Genomic DNA, 26,150 nt, shown 5'->3' on the forward strand with positions numbered 1-26,150 from the left:
ATTTCTGAGCCCTGTACAGACATGAATTAGTCATAAGGGGGCCCATCCTTCAGGAGATACAGCCCACCCCCCATCAACGTCTCCTCTGTATGGCCTCCAACAGAAAGACGAGCGTTGTCTCCTGATCAGCAGCGTGCAGAGTTCAGACATTCAGACTTTGAGTCCGTAAATGGTCGTCTCTCTCAGTGGGGAAAAAAGAGCCTATTTATAGACAAGTGAGGCAACGTGAAGTTGGCCTTCTTTAAACAAATGTGGCATTAAGCAGGCTCAGTGGTGTGTGTGTGTGTGTGTGTGTGTGTGTGTGTGTGTGTGTGATTGTACACTTTTCACAGCAGAAGCAAAGCCTGAGTCTACACATGATAAATCTATATCAGCAGATATCTGCATATGGATTCTGTGGGTAAAGGACAAGCTTTTGGTACCAGAAACGTTCTGGTTTCCATTTGTAGAACTGGCCAATCACATCTGAGAGGTCTTTGGTATCATCCAGGTAAACAGTGGGAACTCTAAAATTAATCTGCATTCACCTGGGTTAAACAATGACCGGCACACAGAAGAGGAAGACTTGGCCCAGATATTCGTTATTTGGATATTTGCTAGTTACATCGAAAGCACCAGAGCAGACGAAATAACAGTAAACTCTCTTTCCACAGATAGTGTCCCTGTTACTCCACAGAACACACACATCCACAGAGACTCTTTCAGTAGAGAGAGAGAGAAGTTATCTTTTAAGTTTTATTTTACCGGGTTTGTCATGTTTGCCCTTTTTCTTTTCCACCTGAAACAGTTATCTCCAAAATGATCTCCAATGTGCTGAGTGGACAAAATGTGAAACCATAAATGGGTGTGCTGTCGAAGCAGCAGATCAGGCTGTAAACATTTCAACCTTTCACCCACTAAACTCACTTCACCTCTTTATATGGCAGCCAGCAGAAGAAACATTCAGTGACTAACTTTTGCTTCATTTTTGTTGTAGTTTCACCAACATCAAGATGACTGATAGGGAAGCTGCACTTGAAGTGCTGTCTGTGCTCTGCAGCACCAAGGTGACGTCTGTTCAGAAGCAAAGATCACAGAGTTGGTTGAATTGGGTCTTTGGAGGGCCGGGGGCCAAACTTTCAGTCCCACAGCTCATCCCTACCATCTAAGAAGCTGAAGAGACCAGGTGAGTAATAAAACAGCCTTTAGTTTAAGTTTTGTACCAATGCTTTCATAATGTGGTGTTCTTCTACCTCTTCCTCTATAGAAAGGTAGAGTTTTTCTGTTACAGCAGACTTTCAACAATCTGCATTTGTTTTTCTCCATTAATGTGAAATAAAAGACATCTTTTAGTTAAACATCTTGTTTTGTGGAAATGAGTAAAACCTGAATTAACATTTCAAATATAAAATCCATAAGGCTGTTTTAAACAAATACATAACAAGACCAGAAAAAATAGAGTAATAATATTATTCAGTATCAGGAATGGAAGGAATACAGGGCTTAGACTAAAATATAGATAGATAGATAGATAGATAGATAGATATTCCTTTATTTATCCCACAATGGGGAAATTTCGAGTCATCAGCAGTTCTGATTCACACATACAGGATATGCAAAAATTCTAATAAATAATGTGTCCTATGAACCCAATAAATATGATCCTTTTAAAGTATATTTAAATTTCAGCCTTTAAATGAGTCATATCAGTGGAAACACAAAGGCGACCTCAGTCCTGATGGTAACAGGTGTCCCTCCTTTGTGTCTCTTTATTGTGAATGAGACAAACCCCGCCCCCATCAGAAGCAGACAATGATGTGACACTCCCATGAATATTAAATGTATGAATACATTTTAGAACAGCTGAGCGTTTCGGTCTGTTTCCCTTAACCAGTCTGTGTGTGTGTGTGTGTGTGTGTGTGTGTGTGTGTGTGGGTGTGACAGCCGGTGAGGCGGCAAGGAGGTGTGGCTCAACACATTTCTCACCAGGCTGGAGACAGCTGATCTTTGACCTCTTAAGTCGTCTCAATATGTTTTTTTTACTTGGCATTGAATTGTTATTAGCATGATTAACATTGTAGCATTCGGGGGCTCCTGGTAGCTGAGGGTCATTCATCATTATGGCTGTTGTGTTTAAAGATAAATTGCTGGAATAAATCAGGATGATCTACAGAGAGACAGAAACTGTTTGCTAACTGTGCTTTGTTAGCAAAAGGTTTGCGTATCTGCACATTAAGATCCCCCACTGTTGACTCTGAAGGTGTTAATTTTCGGAGAAAATGTTGCTGCGGAACACTTAATGTTTGCTGCGCCTGCGTTTAACGCTGTTGGAAGGTGTTTTTCTTTTTAATGGAGGAAGACGAGCAGTGTCCCTCTGTTTCAAGTCTTTGTGCTAAGCTAAACACTTCTCCTTGAACTACTGCATTTATGTACAAATGAATGTATGTAAATGTAAACATGTCCTGGACCTAATGCATTTACACAGATGAAACCATCCTCATACATCAAAGGGGATACCTTAAATGTACTATATTTGAATTTTAGGCAAACAAACACAACAAACCAATTTTAGTAGCAATTAATCTAATAGAAAAACTCATCTAAAATCATTGATGAACCAAACAAAGGAGGGCTCAACATTTTTCCATTTGTTGCAGTGGATATAATATTTACCCATAAGAATGATGACATTAATCATGCCTGTGATTGACAAATTCAAATCATCCGTATAAAGTAAAATATGAGAAATGTTAAGATTTGGAATTTCATTTAATTCTAGTGATGGCCAGTTTTTAATATTGAACCAAAATCAGTGGGTGTAAGAAAAACCCATGTTTAAGGTTTTTTGTGATACTTTGGAATAGATATACAGGTTCACCACAAATTTAAACCTTCTTTTAAGACATTCAGGGCCAATCTATGATTAAAACAGACCATGAATCTGAATATGCTTTAGGGCGGGACTACGTTGTGAATAACCAATCAGAGGCGGTCTTGGAGCAAACGTCACTTCTGACTTTAAGACAACAACGAGATGACGACTTCCGTGAATCCAAGATGGCGGCCCCCCTAAAGCGAAATTCAAATCTTACATTTTTTGTTTTTGTTTTAAAATATTTATCCACAAATATCGTGACAAATATAAAGGATTTAGAACATCAACATAATTCATGGCTTTCAAATGGCGGTCAACAAACTTATTCTCTTGTATACAGTGTACGGATTGGGTCTGCGTGTAGTTTCGTGGTTCGATGTCGCCATCTTGTGTCTCGGACAAGGTGGTTGTTGCTGTGGGAGGAGACCATAAACTGAATACTGAAGCTTACGGGAGAGGGGGGGGTTTAACTTGAGACTGCTGAATAGGAAGCTCAGCCCTCGCCCAGTTTGAGGAACTCACAACTTTGTCTCCAGACTCCTGAGGTCGAAACCAACAACATCTCCTGAGGTCTGCTCTCCTCTGCAGTAAGTGGCGTTATGGTTCAAACAGACTTTAGTGTGTTTTTGTGGACTTTGAACTGAACCTATATATGTTTGCAGGTGAATCCAGAGATCCAGATAATCAACATCCATAGAGTTATTATCATATCTGCCCAGTAGAGACGACTTCTCTGACTCAGTGTTGGAGTAAGTAAAGTACAGTTTTGAGGTGCTTGTGCTTTACTTGAGTAAAGTGGTGGAAGTACATATAAGTACTGTATGACAGCCTTAGTTAGTTGTTACTATGCAGATTCAGATTAACAATACAAAATATAATTGATTATAGTACAGGGGGAATTCACAAGCTAACCTGCATAAATTAAATGAAAAAAAAATTAGCTCCACATTTACCAGCTGTAACATTAAATCGATAAACACATGAATGCATCAATAATTATACTCCAATAATGTATTATTCTGAAATGGGCCATTCTGCATAATGACTACTTCTACTTTTGGTGCTTTAAGTATGTTTTGATGCTGATACTTATATTCTTGTACTTGTAAGTGCTTTTACATGTACACTTTCAATTAGGGCTGCACCTAATAATTACTTTCACAATTGATAAATCTGTTTTCTGATCTGGCTTGAAGGATAACGTCAGTGTTTTTAAAACCTGGGCCCTATTTTGACATGTTGAGGGTTTGAAATGACTGGTAGGTATTAAAAGTTTTTAACTGGTCCAGTAGATCACCTCAGGTAACTTCAGGTACTTAAAATGACAGAAACAGTCCATTGATGCAGTTTTTGCGCTCTGTGCAATGAGTGGAACTGTTTGACACTTCTCTCTTTGGTTATTTATGATTATTTATTTTGTCTCCTCAGTTCAGGATGGACAGGAAGCATTGTTGTGTTGCGCTGTCAGTCCAGCCATCCAGAGGACTCATGGATGAGAAGTTTATCATCCTGGTCCAAAATGCCCTTCCTGGTTTCCAGCTGACCCTCCACGCCCTCCATCAGTGTGAAGACGGACATAGCTGGGAGGCATTTGCTCATTACGTTACTGACGTCGCTGGGTCTGTGAATGGTACATAGTTTAAAGCCTCGACTTTGCTATTTCAGGAAAATTTGTGCAGAAATGTTTGCAGGTCATAAAAAATATTGAGTTGCAGAAAAAAAACATTTTGAAGCAAAAGAATGGAATTGCATGCAAAGAATGAACATCAACATGAGAAATAATTAATCTTGCCTTTTACTGTATAGTTTCAGAGGATCCCAGTCTGGGTGGGACGTACTCTGGGGTTGAACCTATGGGTCTACTGTGGAGCTTAAGACCACTTCCGGGCAGCAAACCTGGGCTCAGGTAGGCCAACAAGGATAGAGCTGTTCAGATATTACCAATCAATACCAAATGAATTATCAGTTTCAGAGTCGACTCTTTCCCATCATCCCTCAGGCTGAGGAAGGTCAACGTCCAGACTCCCATGGAGGTCATGATCTCGGTGTACCAGGGTCACCAGACTGAGGGCTTCGCGGATCAGGCGCCGTTGGCTGGGGTGGTGGTGGAGCGCTGGTACATGGCGCCCGATGTCCGCAGGATCCCGGTCACCGAGGGTGGACTCATTGCGACTCTCTTCCTGCCCTCAGGTAGGACCAGAGGAGAGTCTGTAAGAAGGTGTCCTCTGGGGGGAGCTCGGGTGTGACAGTCTGAGCAATGACCAATGACCAGTGCAAAAATGAAGGCAGAAAAGACTCAATACCAAAAAAACTGTTTCTGGTGTTTTGTCTGAAGGACCGGGTCCTTTCCCTGGCCTCCTGGACTTGTGGGGGGGTGGAGGCCAGTTGGTTGAGTACCGTGCAGCACTGCTGGCCTCCCATGGCTTCGTCACCCTGACCCTTGACTACATGACCCAACTTGCAAACAAGGAGAAGATGGTGGATAACGACTACTTTGAGGTAATCCTGATTAGCATCTACTTAGCGTCTGCTGCAAATGTAATTAGTATTACTTCAGAATACCTTAAAACAACTGGGAGATGATGTAGAAACCTTAATATTAGCAGCAGAACGCCCCAACACTTACAGAGATATCTCTGCTCTGACATATCATCACTCAATAAAGTAGTAGTGGCTAAAATGTTAGCAAACAGCTGCTTATTTCCAAATGTAGCAGACACAGAGCAACATGATCATTCCATTGCAGTTGTGTTTGTGTTTATATAAGGTTCAATTTAACAGGTGTCAACACATTTAATATGAATATTTGTGTAACACTCAATAGCAGTTGAGTAACCGATCGAGGCAGCAGTAAACTAAAAGCCCTTTGTGTTCTGCGAGGTACAATTACTGTTTTTGTCCTTTCTGTGTCAGACACTAAACATTGTTTTAGTGGACGTACTTTGATCGGGCACAATTGCTCTGAAGGATTACATTGCAGCCATTACAGCCCATCCTTGGCTGCTGGCTGAGGCAATCGACTGGACACTTTCTGGACCTACCAGTTGTTCTGAAACAAAAATTCTTCAATATTAGCAGCAGATTAGAGTCGTCTGTTTGATGCTAAAACAACTTCTGAGCCACAAAGACTCCAAATGAACTACATTAAACTTAATGAATTCCCAAGAACATTCCCAGACAGGTTAAGACATAGTCCTTTTTGTTTGTTATCTACATTCAGGTATCTTCATTTCATCAAGAGTTCTTCCTCTTTCTTTTTCTTTTTGGGCCAATGATAAGGATTTCAGTTTATTGGGATTTAATTGAAAAAAGGTAGCAGATATTTTCCTCTTTCTACCTTTTTCTTTTGATTTCTTTTTTGTAAAACTAAAACATTAGTGATAAAGTCACATCAGTGCATGTATAGATGGTAAGTATTTCACACGCTACTACATACACAACTTACATGGAAGAGTTAGCGACTGCTGCAGCAGGTAGCTAGCAGAGCACGTTTCAGCAAAACAATAGAAAACGTCTGCTTGATAAACACATTGTCCTCACAGACAAATAGTTTTCAAGGCAGAAAGGTGTAGAACAGCACCACCAGCACTAAAACCCTAGCTGTTTGGGCCACTGGGGTGTGGGTGAATTACCGCTGACCAATGTAAATTCTCATTTACATTCATTCATTCAAAAATCACATTACAGCAGCCAGCCTCACTTTCACGTACCAGCTGCGAAGACATGAGGAGAGCTAGCTTATGGACACATGGTTAAAAACAGGGAGAGTCCATGCCAGCACGTTTTTGAAGTCCATTAGTGTCCTTTAATCATTTCAAATTCCATGTTCCAAGTGTCAGTTTAGCTATAATGAATCATATTTCAGCCATTATATTATCCCAGCTACGAACCTGCTGTATCTGTAACATGTTTTCCTGCTGCAGGCGGCCTACAGAGTCCTGGAGCAGCATCCTCAGGTCCTCGACAGCAGGATCGCCATGTTGGGTCTGTCCTTCGGCACCAGTGTCACCTTGAAAGTGGCTGCTTATTCCCAAGCAATAAAGGTAAGACAACTATAGCTGAAAGTTATTTTCATCATCGTGATGCAGCTCAACGTAGCTCCGCTAGTTTAATGGTTCGTCAAAGCTAAAAGTCTAAAAGAGAGCTTCGGGTAAGTACATGGTCAGTCCACAAAGGTGCTTCAGCAAAATTCATTTGCACGTCCTCCTTAAATATTTGGGTAATTGTAACTGTCTGATACACAAGGTAGCCGGCAACATGCTGCAGCTAGTCACAGAAAAAGCTCTTCAAGCTCGCTGGCTTGGTCCCTGACAGGACAGTGATTGAACTGAACCTTTGTCCCTTGGACTCCTGTCCGAGACAGGGTGGTACGTATGCGTTGTAAGAACTGCATATCGGACTGAAAATGGCACCTCTTTAGTAAGAATTGTTCCCCTGGCGCATACTTCATACTGTTTCCAGGTTAGTCCACTGAATTCCTCATCATAGAAGAGGAGAGAGAGAGCACTCCGCTCTCAGCAGACTGACAGGAACAAATCAATGTGCTGTGATTTTTAGAAAACCACGTACATTAACCCGTCTGTTCAAGTACGGATTGAAAATCTGTTCCTAACTCACCTGTGTAGTTACAGCCACATGAAAAGGAAAGATTGGAAAAATTGCTATTACAATGTTTTTATTAGTAATTCTGCTCAGCGTTATGGCTGCTCATGAAGCTGATGATCAGGTAATGATCATAATAGATAGATAATGTTTTTATATATTGCTACCTTTTCATTTGTGTAGTTTTGCTGTTCTGCATCACTTCCTGGATCTTGCTTATTCATTAAAATAAATTCTGATCACGTTTCTGTCTCAGCTCTTTCTGTGTATCATCTGTATATTTGAAGTGCATGTGTGTGTGTGTGTGTGTGGTTTCCCAGCTCAGGGCTGCTGTGTGTGTCAGTGGGAGTCATGTGCAGCCAGCTCATGGATCTTTGACAGAAATATTGGCGTACTATTCCAAGTAAGTTGACCTGCAACTGCTTGTTTTTATAGTCGTTACGTTTCTTAATCCCCTTGCTGCTCCCCAGAGACCACCTTCATGACAAACACACACACACACACTCAGAATTAAGGAAATGAAGATTCCTTTTGTCCAATCAGAAATGCTGGGAAGACTTGCTACAATGAGGAGAACCAGGTGATCTGGCGAAATCTGCTGCTGCCCATCCCCACTGACCCTGCCTTCAAAGTGGATGTGAGTATCACCTGTCAGAATTTCTGTGTTTTCAAAATCTTTTCATTTTGGACAGCAGTGTCTGATGCTAGCGTTGCCAGTATTCGGCAACCAGCTCGCGTCACCTGATTTCACTCTCGTCCACTTAAATATCCATCTACTGTCGGCCTGAATCCATGTGAATGCATCATTACACTGGGAGTCTTTTTTTTGGTTTCAGGTTGAGAGCTCTTTTACGTAGCCTTTCTGTGGACTTTATTTCTGGATTAATTGACATTCTTTCATTTTCTGTTGAATCTATAGAACACTGAGGGTTTTTCTGAGAATAAATTTGCCTCTTTAGTAATGAGTGATATGTCTGTCTCTGAGCAGGTGGGACAAATCCAGTGTCCTCTGTTGCTGGTTGTAGGTGAGGACGATCAGAACTGGCCGGCCTACGAGTCTGCAATGGACGTGAGTTTACTGAAATGACTGAATCAGGACATTCTTAGTGAATAGACCACTTGGGTTAGACTTTACTGTCTTCAATTACAGTTTGGTTGGATTAGACTTTACTGATTGCTAAGTGGAAACTGAATAATTATGGAGAACATCCAATTTTCAAGATATTGTGCAAACATTTTTGGCTCTGACCGCTACTGTCCCTGCATGGCTTTGTTTGGTGGCATTACCAACATACGGCTCAACAAGTTTACATCATGATATGCATATCCAGTATAACATCTTCCCCCAGCTGACAATTGACATCACTCATGGAGAATATCATCAGGGAAAAAGGGGTGATGCCTTTTACAACCATAACCTGGCACATCTATTTAGCTGGTCATTTTCCTGCTCATTCAGATGGTCATTTCCCACATTTCACAGGTTGTTAAACAACAATCAATTCTCAGAGGATGTTTTCCAGATTCAAGGCTGGTTTGAATATATTTCTTAAATTGGAAAGATATCTTTTGAAATTTCATTGACTAGCTTAGGTCTGACATCTTGAAATCTAACTTCCTCACAGTTCAGAGATGACAGCAGTGAAAAACACGCATACTTAGATTCATTCAATATATGATATACAAGGAGCTCAAGAACCCGTCCAACAAATATATTTGGATTTTTTCCTCCTATTTTTCCAGATAAAGGAGATGATGGAGCGGGCGGGGAACAGCCACCTGCTGACTGTCCTGTCGTACCCAAACACTGGTCACCTGATTGAGCCTCCCTACACACCGCACTTTCGTGCCAGCGCCTTCAAAACGTCAGCCACAAAAGAAAAGTGTAGGTTCATCTTCAAACTGGTAACCTGCAGGCAGTGAGGGAGTCTTTCTGAATGATTCGAGGTTAAGATGGTAAAATCAGGACTTAGGTTCTGGGTTTTGTCAAGAGTTTTCATTGTCTGCTGTCTTTGCAGTCATAGCTCTGTGGGGCGGAGAGACGGTGCCACATGCTCGCGCTCAGGAAGATGCCTGGAGGAAGATGCTGGCCTTCCTTAGGAAGAGTCTGTATGACACCAAAAACCCTGGTATAACTTCACTGTAACCAAGGCAACAACTAATTATCATAGAGTATAAGAGGTCCAGGTTTACTTCTACAGCTTTCCTGGTTGAAACAGTAATACAAAAGATGAATAATTCTGAGAAAAATCCAGGTGACAATAAGCACACAGTTATACACTGTTATAATTACAGTATTATGATCTCTTTTCTTGGTTTTTGTTAGCAATCTGCAGTTCCATTCTGTAGAATTTGGTGTCTGTAAATTGTTTTTTGATTCATGTCAGTTAGGAGACCAATTCAGTGACCCCAACATGAGGAAATGCAAACTTGTATGATGGATTCTGGAGCTCAGAAATGACTGTAGCAGTGTGTCCCTCGGGTAAGAAGCAGGGTGTATGCATGTTGTGAACCTGTCTATGTAGGAGCATATTACTATCTTAATGATTCACCCTTTAGCAGGAAAATATTACGGCAGAAGACCAGGTTTTGTTGGTCAACGGTGCGGTCGCTTTCTGATATCTTAAGATAGCAATGCGCCTGATCACAGCTCATTTTAAGACCAGCATGCCCATGGCCTCACAGATAGGCGTGAGTACATTCGTTACTTACACAGTGTGGGTGCTGGGTGTGAAAATGACAGCTTGGATTGGTTGGAAACTAGCAATGACACTTGCGCCACTTTGGGCAGGTGTAAGATAGGGTCCTTAGTGTTGTTGGAAAAGGGACGAAGTGAGGATTTTGTTCTTGATGCAGATTGATTAGGCCAATAATCTGTTGTTGCTGCAAGTTTTAAACACATGACAAAAAGGTAAATCAGAACTACTGAAAGTGACAGGCGCTGATGGACTGGTTCTGTAGGAATGAATACTTGAACAGTGTTTACAAGAAATATTCAAAACATTCATATTTGCATTTACTCCAGCAGCTCTACGAACATACTGTATCAATGTGTGTGTGTGTGTGTGTGTGTGTGTATATATATATATATATATATATATATAGAGAGAGAGAGAGAGAGACAACTGTTGTCAAGATATTTCTTTTAAGTGGGAATTGAAAAGGACACTTTTTTAGTTGGAAAAGGCACTGGGTGAAGATTTTATTCTGTATGCAGATTGTTGGGCCAATGATAAGGATTTCAGTTTATTGGGATTTAACCGTGGATGGAAACTAAAGAAGCTGCTGAGGAAACACGACACAATTTGAACTTTTAAATTCTGGGTCAGTTTTGAGCTTATTCAGCAACAATCAGAATGCAGAATTTCGGTGGTAGCAGGGGAGACTTTTTAACTTTAAACCAAACATTTTTCATACTGTTGAGTAGTTTGATCCTCATCAATGTCTAATTTCATAAACTCATTAGAAGTTGTGGAAAATTAATCAAATCTCAACCTATAACTATAACGCTCAGATAAATATACTGGAGTAAAAATTACAATATTTTTTTTCTAAAATGTAGTGATCAAAGAATCATAAAATGGGGATTTTCTTGCTGTCAGTATGAGTATGTAAAGAATTGAGCAAATATTTTGATCATAGTGGGAGCAATATTCAGTCGCCTTTAAACTCAATACAAAATAAACTATAACTGAATCATATTTTTTTGTTTGTATTTTCCCTTTAATAATGAATTAATTAATTTCTATGAGGGGAGTAAGGACCGATCAGCTGCTCCCGACCAATCGTCAGACTGTCAGATGAATTTCTGACATGTTAGAAATTTTTTTTCAGCACACAGATAATGAAGGCAGCATGTTGCTTAATTTCCATCCATTTGAAATTGAGAAATCCAATTGGCTATTGAAGGTGATGTACAAGGGCCCAAACAAAACCTTACAGACTTTCCCCTTAATGGTCACATTGAATGGAAAAATCTGTTCTCTACTGAAACTAAAATCTGTAGCAACACCAGTTCAACCTACAAACAAATAAATTAATTATGGTATATTTGCCAACTATCACTGATTGGAACAAACGTCACTTCAAGCTCGAGATGACGACTTCCGTGAATCCAAGATGGCGACCCCCCTAAAGCGAAATTCAAAGCTTCCATTTTTTGTTTTTGTTTTTTGTATTTATTATTAGTTGTTTATTAATATATTTATCGACAAATATCGCGACAAACATAAAGGATTAAGAACATCAACATAATTCATGGCTTTCAAATGGCAGTCAACAAACTTATTTTCTTGTATACAGTGTACGGATTGGGTCTGTGTGTAGTTTCGTGGTTCGATGTCGCCATCTTGTGTCTCGGACAAGGTGGTTGTTGCTGTGGGAGGAGACCATAGACTGAACACTGAAGCTTACGGGAGAGGGAGAGAGTTAACTTGAGACTGCTGAATAGAAAGCTCAGCCCTCGCCCAGTTTGAGGAACTCACAACTTTATCTCCAGACTCCTGAGGTCGAAACCAACAACATCTCCTGAGGTCTGCTCTCCTCTGCAGTAAGTGGCGTTATGGTTCAAACAGACTTTAGTGTGTTTTTGTGGGCTTTGAACTGAACCTATAAATGTTTGCAGGTGAATCCAGAGATCCAGATAATCAATATCCAAGGAGTTATTATCATATCTGCCCAGTAGAGACGACTTCTCTGACTCAGTGTTGGAGTAAATACAGTAAAGTACAGTTTTGAGGTACTTGTGCTTTACTTGAGTAAAGTGGTGGAAGTACATATAAGTACTGTATGACAGCCTTAGTTAGTTGTTACTATGCAGATTCAGACTAACAATACAAAATATAATTGATTATAGTACAGGGGGAATTCACAAGCTAGCCTGCATAAATTAAATGAAAAAAAAATTAGCTCTACATTTACCAGCTGCAACATTAAATCGATAAACACATGAATGCATCAATAATTATACTCCAATAATGTATTATTCTGAAATGGGCCATTCTGCATAATGACTACTTCTACTTTTGGTGCTTTAAGTATGTTTTGATGCTGATACTTATATTCTTGTACTTGTAAGTGCTTTTACATGTACATTTTCAATTAGGGCTGCACCTAATAATTACTTTCATAATTGATAAATCTGTTTTCTGATCTGGCTTGAAGGATAACGCCAGTGTTTTTAAAACCTGGGCCCTATTTTGACATGTTGAGGGTTTGAAATGACTGGTAGGTATAAAAAGTTTTGAACTGGTCCAGTAGATCACCTCAGCCATCAGCAGAGAACAGAGGTGAACAGGATGTACTTTGCTGTATTTGACTGTAGGACTTAGTGTCCTTGTAAGTAAACTGACGCACATTTTTAAAGCTTCACCTACATACTGGATTTCTAAAATGTATCTAGGTTAATTTTTTAACCAAATAGGCTTTAGTTTAATGCTAGTTTTGTATTTTTTGTACTATTTGTACTTTTTACTTGACTACATATATTTGAACACTGTAATTATTATACTTTAATGAGGTTTTACATACAAAACATACAGTATGTTGAGAATATAATTCATTGTTATAGATTAACCCAAACAACTGTAACATTATTCTCTAATAATTTTATAGGAATCTCCTTCTAAGATCTGCAGTGTTTGATTTAATTGAAATGACAGAGATAGTACATTGATCTGAGACAGTATTTATGTTTAATTAGTTGTCGTGTCTATTAAGAGTAATTGATTTGTAGACGACGACGACGACGACGAAAATACCCTTTGATCTATTACTTCAGTAAATACATTCCTAATGAGTTAATGGTCTCAGTCGCTAGTTTCAGGTCTTATTCAACACATCATGATGTTTGTTTAGTAAATTATGGTCCCATGTAGTGTAAATTGGACAATAAATCATGCTATCGTTAAGGGCAGTACTACATTGTGACTAACCAATCAGAGGCGGTCTTCATAGAACAAATGTCCTCATGTGAGGCTTAATATCAAACCAGTTTGAACATTTTTCATGCCCAGAAGACGGTATCAATTAAGAAAACAGGGTTACAACAGTATCAAAGAAACTGAATTCATGTCAAATTACTTCCATTGTCAGGAGGATGTATCAGGTCAAAAGTGAGTCTCAGTAGAAAGAACAACAAAGTAATTAATGTATAACAGGAAAGGGCCAAAAATGAAATGGATAACAGTTGTAATGAGGCTTGTAGCCACAATGGCTGACTTGGTTTGTAATGATTGCAGAAAAAGTAAAATAACGTAGCAAATTATACAGCAATTAGCCAGGGATGTGGAGTTGGCAGGCTTTGAACTTCTCTCTCAACCTCGTCTTTCACATCCCAGAAGTCTACGCACACTTTAGTTTTTGCGCTCTGTGCAATGAGTGGAATTTATGGTTATTTATTTTGTCTCCTCAGTTCAGGATGGACAGGAAGCATTGCTGTGTTGCGCTGTCAGTCCAGCCATCCAGAGGACTCATGGATGAGAAGTTTATCATCCTGGTCCAAAATGCCCTTCCTGGTTTCCAGCTGACCCTCCACGCCCTCCATCAGTGTGAAGACGGACATAGCTGGGAGGCATTTGCTCATTACGTTACTGACGTCGCTGGGACTGTGAATGGTACATAGTTTAAAGCCTCGACGTTGCTATTTCAGGAAAATTTGTGTAGAAATGTTTGCAGGTCATAAAAAATATTGAATTGCAGAAAAAAAACATTTTGAAGCAAAAGAATGGAATTGCATGCAAAGAATGAACATCAACATGAGAAATAATTAATCTTGCCTTTTACTTTATAGTTTCAGAGGATCCCAGTCTGGGTGGGACGTACTCTGGGGTTGAACCTATGGGTCTACTGTGGAGCTTAAGACCACTTCCGGGCAGCAAACCTGGGCTTAGGTAGGCCAACAAGGATAGAGCTGTTCAGATATTACCAATCAATACCAAATGAATTATCAGAGTCGACTCTTTCCCATCATCCCTCAGGCTGAGGAAGGTCAACGTCCAGACTCCCATGGAGGTCATGATCTCGGTGTACCAGGGTCACCAGACTGAGGGCTTCGCGGATCAGGCGCCGTTGGCTGGGGTGGTGGTGGAGCGCTGGTACATGGCGCCCGGTGTCCGCAGGATCCCGGTCACCGAGGGTGGACTCATTGCGACTCTCTTCCTGCCCTCAGGTAGGACCAGAGGAGAGTCTGTAAGAAGGTGTCCTCTGGGGGGAGCTCGGGTGTGACAGTCTGAGCAATGACCAATGACCAGTGCAAAAATGAAGGCAGAAAAGACTCAATACCAAAAAAACTGTTTCTGGTGTTTTGTCTGAAGGACCGGGTCCTTTCCCTGGCCTCCTGGACTTGTGGGGGGGTGGAGAGCATTTGGTTGAGTACCGTGCAGCACTGCTGGCCTCCCATGGCTTCGTCACCCTGACCCTTGACTACCTGACCCAACTTGCAAACAAGGAGATGTTGGATGACAACTACTTTGAGGTAATCCTGATTAGCATCTACTTAGCGTCTGCTGCAAATCTAATTAATATTTCTTCAGAATACCTTAAAAGAACTGAGAGATGATGTAGAAACCTTAATATTAGCAGCAGAACGCCCCAACACTGACAGAGATATCTCTGCTCTGACAGATCATCACTCAATAAAGTAGTAGTGGCTAAAATGTTAGCAAACAGCTGCACTCAATATTCAATAGCAGTTGAGTAACCGATCGAGGCAGCAGTAAACTAAAAGCCCCAATTGCTCTGAAGGATTACATTGCAGCCATTACAGCCCATCCTTGGCTGCTGGCTGAGACAATCGACTGGACACTTTCTGGACCTACCAGTCACTCTGAAACAAAAATTCTTCAATATTAGCAGCAGATTAGAGTCGTCGGTTTGATGCTAAAACAACTTCTGAGCCACAAAGACTCCAAATGAACTACATTAAACTTAATGAATTCCCAAGAACATTCCCAGACGGGTTAAGACATAGTCCTTTTTGTTTGTTATCTACATTCAGGTATCTTCATTTCATCAAGAGTTCTTCCTCTGACAGGTGGCGGTTGATGTGGTGTGAACTGGTTTATGAGCTAGGCTAGCTTGTATTTTGATAGACGTGTTGTCCTTGGGGTAAATTCATTTTCACAGCCTGCAAGACAGGAGGCAACAATCATGTTCACTGGTGCCTCAACTACAGGGCTGACTGATTACATATCAAAGCTGGTTTTCAAAAGACAAAGAGAGAAAAAGCTTATAAAACTTCCCTTGAAATTGAATATTTTTACTGTTTGCTGTCCTTGCAGCATGTTCTCTTGTGCAAAGCTAGACAGCCAGCTAACACTCAGAAGTCCTCCAATAAAAATGCAAAGCTTGACTTTTCTTGTATTTCACTAGATCTTCCTAAGTATTTCACAAGTTACTACATACACAATTTACATGGAAGAGTTAGCGACTGCTGCAGCAGGTAGCTAGCAGAGCACGTTTCAGCAAAACAATAGAAAACGTCTGCTTGATAAACACATTGTCCTCACAGACAAATGGTTTTCAAGGCAGAAAGGTGTAGAACAGCACCACCAGCACTAAAACCCTAGCCGTTTGGGCCACTGGGGTGTGGGTGAATTACCGCTGACCAATGTAAATTCTCTCCCTGTTTTTAACCTTAGCTTAGTCACTTTGAACTTATTTAACTAACTTAGAATATTGATTTTAAATGGCAGCACATCCCGTTCTCTATCACATGTTTTCTTTTATCAATTTGTTATTCATTAAACAAAAGTGTCACCAGTCCAGAGTTCCTAACACGATATTGTAGTTGGTCAATTTTCCTCCAATCCGACAGGCGAGCTGTTGACTCTAATTCATAAAATCTTAAAATCATTGAATTAACTCTATCTTATAGGAAAAACTCTGCAAACAAAAACCCACAGAAGGAAGAAAATAAAAAAAAAACTCATGAAAAGCAACAAAGGAGTGACCCCTCTTGTAGGAGAGATGTGTGGATTATTCTTTAAGATTTAAATTGCACAAAGATAACTGACAGTTTCTTAAGGTCAGAAAATACGACTGCACAACTTTAGCCAGCTGACACTGAGAGGAAAAGGTGAGAGTCTGTCAGAGTCTCAGTCACTTTACAGCAGCCTGCCTCACTTTCACGTACCAGCTGCAAAGACATGAGGAGAGCTAGCTTATGGACACATGGTTAAAAACGGGGAGAGTCCATGCCAGCACGTTTTTGAAGTCCATTAGTGTCCCCATTTCAAATTCTGTGTTTTGGAGAATGTCAGTTTAGCTATAATGAATTCATATTTCAGCCATTATATTATCCCAGCTATGAACCTGCTGTCATGTCCGTATCAGGCCTGTGCAGCTGCTTATTTTACAAATAAGCTTATTTATCAGTTTATTAGAAATTTCAGATTTAAGTATAACTTGTGTTTTCTGGCATCTAAAAGTGAATAAGTTGATAAAAGGGCTAAAATAGAAACCATTTGTCGCCATCACGGTATGCAGAACGCAAGAAATGCAGAAAGATGTGCAATGGCGTATGTAATGGTGGGTCATTGTGGTTACTCTGTATGTTAATGTATGTCAATATATGTATAGGTTTTATCCATGTGGTCTCATTTACTGTTAGAAGTGGTTGTTTGTCTATATTTGTTCTATGTCTGTCTCTATACCTGTATTTGAGTGTTTTTTATTATATGTTATTAGAGTGTTGTATGTTTTATCTTTGAAAAGCCCAAACAGAGACAAGGACTGCAATATAGTTACAGCTAGAAGTTTTACATGCATTGCTATGGTTTCATTTTTATTTGAATGTGACAATGCCTTCTTGTATCGTCCCTGTCAAATAAATGAATAAAATAACAAATAAAAGCATGGAAATCCACACAAACTGAAACTTAAAATGTCTTTCCTTCCTGTATCACAACATGTTTAAACCCTGTTATCTGTATCTGTAACATGTTTTCCTGCTGCAGGTGGCCTACAGAGTCCTGGAGCAGCATCCTCAGGTCCTCGACAGCAGGATCGCCATGTTGGGTCTGTCCTTAGGCACCAGTGTCACCTTGAAAGTGGCTGCTTATTCCCAAGCAATAAAGGTAAGACAACTATAGCTGAAAGTTATTTTCATCACCGTGATGCAGCTCAACGTAGCTCCGCTAGTTTAATGGTTAGTCAAAGCTAAAAGTCTAAAAGAGAGCTTCGGGTAAGTACATGGTCAGTCCACAAAGGTGCTTCAGCAAAATTCATTTGCATGTCCTCCTTAAATATTTGGGTAATTGTAACTGTCTGATACACAAGGTAGCCGGCAACATGCTGCAGCTAGTCACAGAAAAAGCTCCTCAAGCTCGCTGGCTTGGTCCCTGACAGGACAGTGATTGAACTGAACCTTTGTCCCTTGGACTCCTGTCCGAGACAGGGTGGTACGTATGCGTTGTAAGAACTGCATATCGGACTGAAAATGGCACCTCTTTAGTAAGAATTGTTCGCCTGGCGCATACTTCATACTGTTTCCGGGTTAGTCCACTGAATTCCTCATCATAGAAGAGGAGAGAGAGAGCACTCCGCTCTCAGCAGACTGACAGGAACAAATCAATGCGCTGTGATTTTTAGAAAACCACGTACATTAACCCGTCTGTTCAAGTACGGATTGAAAATCTGTTCCTAACTCACCTGTGTAGTTACAGCCACATGAAAAGGAAAGATTGGAAAAATTGCTATTACAATGTTTTTACTAGTAATTCTGCTCAGCGTTATGGCTGCTCATGAAGCTGATGATCAGGTAATGATCATAATAGATAGATAATGTTTTTATATATTGCTACCTTTTCATTTTGTGTAGTTTTTCTGTTCTGCATCACTTCCTGGATCTTGCTTATCCATTAAAATAAATTCTGATCATGTTTCTGTCTCAGCTCTTTCTGTGTATCATATATATATCATATATTTGAAGTGCGTGTGTGTGTGTGTGTGTGTGTGTGTGGTTTCCCAGCTCAGGGCTGCTGTGTGTGTCAGTGGGAGTCATGTGCAGCCAGCTCATGGATCTTTGACAGAAATATTGGCGTACTATTCCAAGTAAGTTGACCTGCAACTGCTTGTTGTTATAGTCGTTACATTTCTTAATCCCCTTGCTGCTCCCTAGAGACCACCTTCATGACAAACACACACACACACACACACACACACACACACACACACACACACACACACACTACTCACAAAAAGTTAGGGATATTCGACTTTCAGGTGAAATATATGGAAAATGTAAAAAGTGAATGCTACAGTAATATTATATCATGAAAGTAGGGCATTTAAGTAGTAGCATGCAATGGTAATTTTATTCATCTTAAACAATTTATTGAAAGAAAAGCTAACAACAGTGGTAGGTATACCACAACAAAAAAATCTAATGTCTCAATAAATTGGGATGTGGCCAAAGGACGTCCACTCCTCTCCTTTCTGTGACTCTTCCAGTCTCTGTATCACTGTTACAACCTCCTGATGACACTCTGTGACCCTCTAAGCTCAGTGAACACCTCCGTCTGAGGACTTCCTGTTTGAAGCCTCCAGTGTTGAGGTGCTGCTGATCAATTGTTAGGTGTCGTCTTGGTCTCATGATGTCAGAATGTGAACAGCAGGATGAGGAGGACTGTTTAAATACCAATTCTAACTGAAGCAGGAAATGTATTGGTCGATTCATGGATCAAACCTGTTGTGAATGTTGCTGTTAAGCTTCTTGTTAGAGAACAGCAACTTGTGCAAAAAGTACTGAGACACTGAACAGTTGGTCATGTGCATTCAAAAGTTTAGAGAAGGTCACATTAAGTTCACCTGGAAAGGTTAGAATGCATTTTAGGTTCATCCTGAAATTTCACCGGAAAGCTGAATATCCCTAACTTTTTGTGAGTAGTGTATATACGTATGTATGTAGATCCACCACTGGTGAGGCTGTGTACAAACTGAATCTGAAGTGTAGTGAAGTCAATGGAAAGATACGAGGAGACAAACAGAAGTAGAGATCTGGTTTCGGCCGAAGTCTAATAATCCATGTCCAAGTTGAGTCATTATCAGTCAGAATTAAGGAAATGAAGATTCCTTTTGTCCAATCAGAAATGCTGGGAAGACTTGCTACAATGAGGAGAACCAGGCGATCTGGCGAAATCTGCTGCTGCCCATCCCCACTGACCCTGCCTTCAAAGTGGATGTGAGTATCACCTGTCAGAATTTCTGTGTTTTCAAAATCTTTTAATTTTGGACAGCAGTGTCTGATGCTAGCGTTGCCAGTATTCAGCAACCAGCTCGTGTCACCTGATTTCATCTCGTCCACTTAAATATCCATCTACTGTTTGCCTGAATCCATGTGAATGCATCATTACACCGGGAGTCTTTTTTTTGGTTTCAGGTTGAGAGCTCTTTTACGTAGCCTTTCTGTGGACTTTATTTCTGGATTAATTGACATTCTTTCATTTTCTGTTGAATCTATAGAACACTGAGGGTTTTTCTGAGGATAAATTTGCCTCTTTAGTAATGAGTGATATGTCTGTCTCTGAGCAGGTGGGACAAATGCAGTGTCCTCTGTTGCTGGTTGTAGGTGAGGACGATCAGAACTGGCCGGCCTACGAGTCTGCAATGGACGTGAGTTTACTGAAATGACTGAATCAGGACATTCTTAGTGAATAGAACACTTGGGTTAGACTTTACTGACTTCGATTACAGTTTGATTGGATTAGACTTTACTGATTGCTAAGTGGAAACTGAATAATTATGGAGAACGTCCAATTTTAAGATATTGTGCAAACATTTTGGCTCTGACCGCTACTGTCCCTGCATGGCTTTGTTTGGTGGCATTACCAACATACGGCTCAACAAGTTTACATCATGATATGCATATCCAGTATAACATCTTCCCCCAGCTGACAATTGACATCACTCATGGAGAATATCATCAGGGAAAAAGGGGTGATGCCTTTTACAACCATAACCTGGCATATCTATTTAGCTGGTCATTTTCCTGCTCATTCAGATGGTCATTTCCCACATTTCACAGGCTTCTGGTTGTCAAACAACAATCAATCCTCAGAGGATGTTTTCCAGATTCAAGGCTGGTTTGAATATATTTCTTAAATTGGAAAGATATCTTTTGAAATTTCATTGACTAGCTTAGGTCTGACATCTTGAAATCTAATTTCCTCACGGTTCAGAGATGACAGCAGTGAAAATAGTCTTAGAAAAATATGCATACTTTTCATTCAATATATGATATACAAGGAGCTCAAGAACCCGTCCAACAAATATATTTGGATTTTTTCCTCCTATTTTTCCAGATAAAGGAGATGATGGAGCGGGCGGGGAACAGCCACCTGCTGACTGTCCTGTCGTACCCAAACGCTGGTCACCTGATTGAGCCTCCCTACACACCGCACTTTCATGCCAGCACCTTCGAAGCGCCAGTCTCAAAAGGAATGTGTAGGTTCATCTTCAAACTGGTAACCTGCAGGCAGTGAGGGAGTCTTTCTGAATGATTCGAAGTTAAGATGGTAAAATCAGGACTTAAGTTCTGAGTTTTGACAAGAGTTTTCATTGTCTGCTGTCTTTGCAGTCATAGCTCTGTGGGGCGGAGAGACGGTGCCACATGCTCGCGCTCAGGAAGATGCCTGGAGGAAGATGCTGGCCTTCCTTAGGAAGAGTCTGTATGACACCAAAAACCCTGGTATAACTTCACTGTAACCAAGGCAACAACTCAAATCAAATCAAATCAAATCTCAACCTGAAAAGCAACTATAATCAAAATCAGACTCAGAATTCCTTTAATAATCCCCAGGGGGAAATTGCTTTTTGTTACACACAGGTCCAAAAGAATAAGAATAAACTTCAAACACAAAAGTAATAATAATGATACAAATAATACCACTACATGGTACAACTACATGGTACAACTACATGGTACTACTACATGGTACTACATACTATCTTATGCTCAGATAAATATACTGGAGTAAAAATTACAATATTTTTTTCTAAAATGTAGTGATCAAAGAATCATAAAATGGGAATACTTGTGAAGGACAAGTACCTCAAAATGTACTTTGAGTCTATATTCTTGTTACTTTCTACAACGGTATTTGGGCATCTCTTTGTGATTGAGTTACAGCACTGTTGGGATTTTCTTGCTGTCAGTATGAGTATGCATGTAAAGAATTGAGCAAATGTTTTGATCATAGTGGGAGCAATATTCAGTCGCCTGTAAACTCAAAATAAACATATATATATATACAAAATATATAATATACAATATAATCTACAAAATAAACTATAACTGAATCGTATTTTTGGTTGTATTTTCCCTTTAATAGACAACACAGTTACGTCCAGAACTTCCCAAGAAATGACGGTGCCTGTGAAATAAACCCTTGCACTAAATATGTATTCAGAGATTTTGCTTTAGTCTAATAGTCCAGCAAGTGCAAAAGAGCACCTTTAGAGACGTTCAAGATAGTTAAAACCTTTCAACCTAGACTCAAAACTCGGGGAATGCTGCAGAGCGAGGAGATAACAACGTACCCTGGGGGTCGGACTGTGTCCCCGCTGTGGAGCTGTTTCTGGAGCAAAAAGAGAAATGCAGTTTGTAGAATTTCTCTACAAATTACTTGTGTAAACCACCTCTCTAGTTGTATCTGCTGCCATTTGTCCCTGAGCAGATGAGAATGCTCCAGCGTCCTCTTCTAAATCTAAATCCACCTCTAGAGCAGTGTTTCCCAATCCTGGGGGCCCTCTGCCCTGCATGCTCTAGATATTTCACCTGATTCAAATGAATGGGTCGTTATCAGGCATCTCCAGAGCTCGATGACAAGCTGATCATTTGAATCAGGTTTGAGGCGGTGTCTGACTTTGTCGTGACAGTTTCCCCTGTTGGGAGTGGCGTAAGCGGAAGAGACACTGACAGGTTAACCTGGACCTGATCCACATGTGTGAAGTTTGATTGACATCAACCACAGCCCTGCTATGACAGCCTTGCTTCCTTTCTTCACAGCTGCTGGATAAAAGACAGATTTTAGATAAAAGCCAGATTTTAGAAAAGTGTCTGTTCTGCAGTGGTTTGTGTTTTGAAAAGAAGAACCAATCAAAATGCGGTACTTCGTCTCAATACGTGGGAAAATGCTCTGCAATCCCAACACCTGGTTACCATATCTGGTAAGCTCACTTCTTTCTAACTCCACACCCACGGATTTTATAACTGGCAGACTTCAGCCTCAGTCAGCACTTCCCCTTAAACAGACTTTGATGAAAAACAAGGAATAAGGAAAGGAAAAATAAGACATTATTACAGAATCTTATTATCAGAAATCTAAGTGTTGTTCTTGATGCTGACTTTACTTTTCAGAGCCACCTTCACATAAAAACAAAACCTGCCTTTTATCATCCTAAAAATACATCCAGAGTCAGGGGTGTCTTGTCTCAGGCTGATGCAGAAAAACTTTAACATATATTTATCTCTTGTAGCAGTGATCACCTCACTGTTCTCCCTAAAAAGACTATGAAAGACTATATCAGAACGTCCTATAGGGACCAGAAAAAAATGAAGGACATAATTCTTTCCGGTGGCTGGCGGCTGGATTATTAATGCCCACATGATCCGTGCATTACCACTTGATATCAATTTTAATTGTTCTATCCAACCACGCCTCTCACCAGCCACAGTGTGCTGCCAGAACCGTCTGCCTTGCAGTCCGCCATTAGTCTGAATAGACGCAATGCATTTTGGTGTGGTTGAGAATGTCCTGTGAGCTCATAGATAGATAGCATACTTAGTAATTCCTGCTGATAGACACATCCTGGCATTTCTCGCCTACACAAAATCCACTTACTATGCAGCTGAAACGCACTACTTGACGTCATACAAAGAATAATTAGTACATTAATATGTGATTATGAACACAGCCACAGTCCTTGTCATAATGTTGAAATTACTTTTAAAATGACTTTGTTGTTTGTTTCTAAAAGACCCTCAGGCAGGTTAATACAGCCAAATGAACCTGCTTGAGGGCCTGCGGGGCACAAATAATCCTCCGGGTACCCTATTGTCTATTATTTGGATTTAGGATTATTACCTGGCTCCATGCTTGCTGTGTAGTTGTACGATTAGGGAGAAACTAATTTATGAATATGAGCACTTAATCATCTGAAAAAACCAAGGTCATAAAACTAAATTTGACACAGGGCACCTTTTCAAGACACATTATCAGGTAATAGGAGCCACACCTGAATAAAATCAAATTCCCAATTACATTTAATGGTGTTACTACAAACCATTTGCGACAGAGTGATTTTTGGGGTGCCCAGGAGGTCTGGAGCCCACGGGGCAGTTATAACTATTACACACTGTGCCATCACTGTCGGTACATTTATGAAACACAAAATGATGGAGTGAATGATTAAAGACACCTCTCAGGTTTAGTCACCTATCATTCTGGGGACTAAAAAATATGTTCCAATAAACCTGAAGGTTAAAGAATAACTCCAGTATTTTTAAACGCCTCAGCCAGCAGCCACAAACAGGCGACATCAGCTGTAATGGGATTCTTCTCCTCGGTCTTCTCGACCAATTTAAAATCCATTCAAACTTTGAATGTTGAGGTTAGAGAGAAGGCCATTTCTCACAGAGAGAATCACAAATGGTACAGCAAGTAAAAAAAATTGTCACAGCAACATCTACACTTGAGTTATTTAGTAATTTTTTGTATCACAGTGCAGAGATTCATATCTGGAGATGGCCTTAGAAGACTCTACTGTGACTCTACAGACGACGGCTCCCGTCAGATACCTGTGCTTTTTTTTAATTCAAGGAAAACATCCCATCTATGTAACATCTCTGCTACAGTTTAGGCAGTTTCTGCCTCACTAGATCTAAGGAGTCTCATTCTGAAGTTTCCCAATTTCAAAACAGCTGAATCTAAAAAGCCTTTGAAGAGGGAATAAACCAAACCAGAACCTCACATGATTTCTTTGACAGATTTTAAAGTTTCCACCACTGAGTATTCCTGCTCATTAGATCTGCCTGAAGTGTAGCTCTTTAACGTTTTATTGTTGATCTAATAGCTGGAGTTTTTCTTAATTTCCTTGCTAGCTGCTGTGATATCAACTCTTATCTCAGGGAAAGTGATGACTGAAATAATGTCACATTGGAGAAGTTTCTCCTTGTTACATTCAGTGATATGTTCCTAAATGGCATTCCAGTCAAGAAACTATGTTGTTTTCTTTTCAAATATATATTACAGATTTGATCTACAGTATCTCACTGTCAGTTATGTTTTTCTCTCCTTTTAAGTCTGTTAGTTGAGATTAGTCAAATAACAGTAAGACACAGTTGTGCTGTTGAATTCAAAGTTCAAACTCCCAAAGACGTGGGGTCTGAACTATTGCTGTATTTAAAAAAAGGCCTTGAGACGCTCAACCATGGATGTATAAAGAGGAGGCAGGACTCAGTGGCTCATAAAGCAAAAAAGTTCAACTTCCTGGTATAAAATTACCCAGATCTTTCACATCTGTTGGGCCCATATAGAACAATGGCCAGTCATGCCAGCTAACTCTCCGTTTATCTTTAATTAACTGGTGAGAATTCTTAATCATTTGACACTTGGAAACACTACAAACAGTTTTAAAGACAGTAAATGAGTGACCAGGAGGAACTGAGGAATGTAATCTCTGCCCTTCAAGAACACAACGCGAAAGACTCAATGAACACAACAAGGACCTGCAGGAACAAGTTAAGGATCTAAAAGCCGACAATCAGGCAAATATGAGCGCCATAGGGCAGCAATACGACCTTTTTCTACAGGAAGTTGAGGACCTGAAGGACCTGAAGCTCCAACACACACCTCCAGAGTTCAGCAGTCGTAACAGCTTCCGGAAAGAAGCTGTTTCTCAGTCTGGTGGTCTTGCTCCGGATGCTCTGCAGCCGCCTGCCTGAGGGGAGAGGGTCAAAGAGTGTGTGTGCGGAGTGGGTGGAGTCCTTCATGATGCAGATGGCCCTCTTGTTTAGAGGCTCCATATTATGCTCATTTCAAAGTTCACACTTCACAGATCACACATTATTTTTCCTCATATAGATGTGGCTGCTGTAGCTGTTTTCAGCACAGAAGAACAGAAACAGTGTTGCCATCTCGACGTCTTCATGTTACCACAGGCTGGTGTTAGGGATGGGACGGTGAAGTGGATTCAGTTGGCCTGCTAAAGGGCCAGAGGTCACATGATCAACAGATCGTCTTATGACATCATAAGGGGAGCCAAATCTAAACAGGGCATTTTCACAAACACTTAGTGACAGATGGAGCAGGGGGAAAAGGGACAGGACAGTCTATTTTCATAGTTTGGCGGTCTCTAAGCACACTGAGGACACATTTATATGTGCATTTGCAATAATTTTGCATGATATAGGACCTTTAAACTGATATTTTATTTTTGGTACAGAGATGATCATCAAAACAAAACTCTTGTTGTGAACATGCTTTTAGTTTCAAAAACTCCATCAATGTACGTATTGCATATGAGGATCATTTGGACGGACCCCACTGGGAGAACAACGTTTTTCTATGAACTATGTTGTTGAACTATGTTGTTGTTGTTATTGACAAAACTAAAAGTGTAAAAACATTTGTTTGGTGATGGTTAAGTCTAGAGTGATGGTCAGGGTCAGGGATAGGTTAGTGTTTTTTAGTTA

General features: G+C 40.3%; 2 protein-coding genes across 2 annotated transcripts; both read left to right on the forward strand.

Moving 5' to 3' along the window:
* Positions 1 to 3,306: 3,306 nt before the first annotated feature.
* LOC139201341 (peroxisomal succinyl-coenzyme A thioesterase-like) lies at positions 3,307 to 9,710 on the forward strand. Its single transcript, XM_070830630.1, has 11 exons — positions 3,307 to 3,441; positions 4,283 to 4,484; positions 4,661 to 4,760; positions 4,854 to 5,044; positions 5,190 to 5,353; positions 6,778 to 6,897; positions 7,777 to 7,859; positions 8,000 to 8,093; positions 8,445 to 8,525; positions 9,200 to 9,341; positions 9,475 to 9,710. The coding sequence occupies exons 2-11, from the start codon at positions 4,289 to 4,291 to the stop codon at positions 9,600 to 9,602; spliced, it is 1,299 nt and encodes a 432-aa protein (XP_070686731.1). The 5' UTR covers positions 3,307 to 3,441; positions 4,283 to 4,288; the 3' UTR covers positions 9,603 to 9,710.
* A 2,135-nt stretch (positions 9,711 to 11,845) lies between these two features.
* On the forward strand, positions 11,846 to 21,759 carry LOC139201334 (peroxisomal succinyl-coenzyme A thioesterase-like). The gene is made up of 11 exons (XM_070830622.1): positions 11,846 to 12,005; positions 13,869 to 14,070; positions 14,247 to 14,346; positions 14,434 to 14,624; positions 14,770 to 14,930; positions 17,413 to 17,532; positions 18,426 to 18,508; positions 19,544 to 19,637; positions 19,988 to 20,068; positions 20,758 to 20,899; positions 21,033 to 21,759. Exons 2-11 carry the CDS (start codon positions 13,875 to 13,877, stop codon positions 21,158 to 21,160), a joined length of 1,296 nt encoding a protein of 431 aa, XP_070686723.1. The 5' UTR covers positions 11,846 to 12,005; positions 13,869 to 13,874; the 3' UTR covers positions 21,161 to 21,759.
* The last annotated feature ends 4,391 nt before the right edge of the window (positions 21,760 to 26,150 follow it).

Source organism: Pempheris klunzingeri, chromosome 5, assembly GCF_042242105.1.
Source record: "Pempheris klunzingeri isolate RE-2024b chromosome 5, fPemKlu1.hap1, whole genome shotgun sequence".
Classification (NCBI taxonomy): domain Eukaryota; kingdom Metazoa; phylum Chordata; class Actinopteri; order Acropomatiformes; family Pempheridae; genus Pempheris; species Pempheris klunzingeri.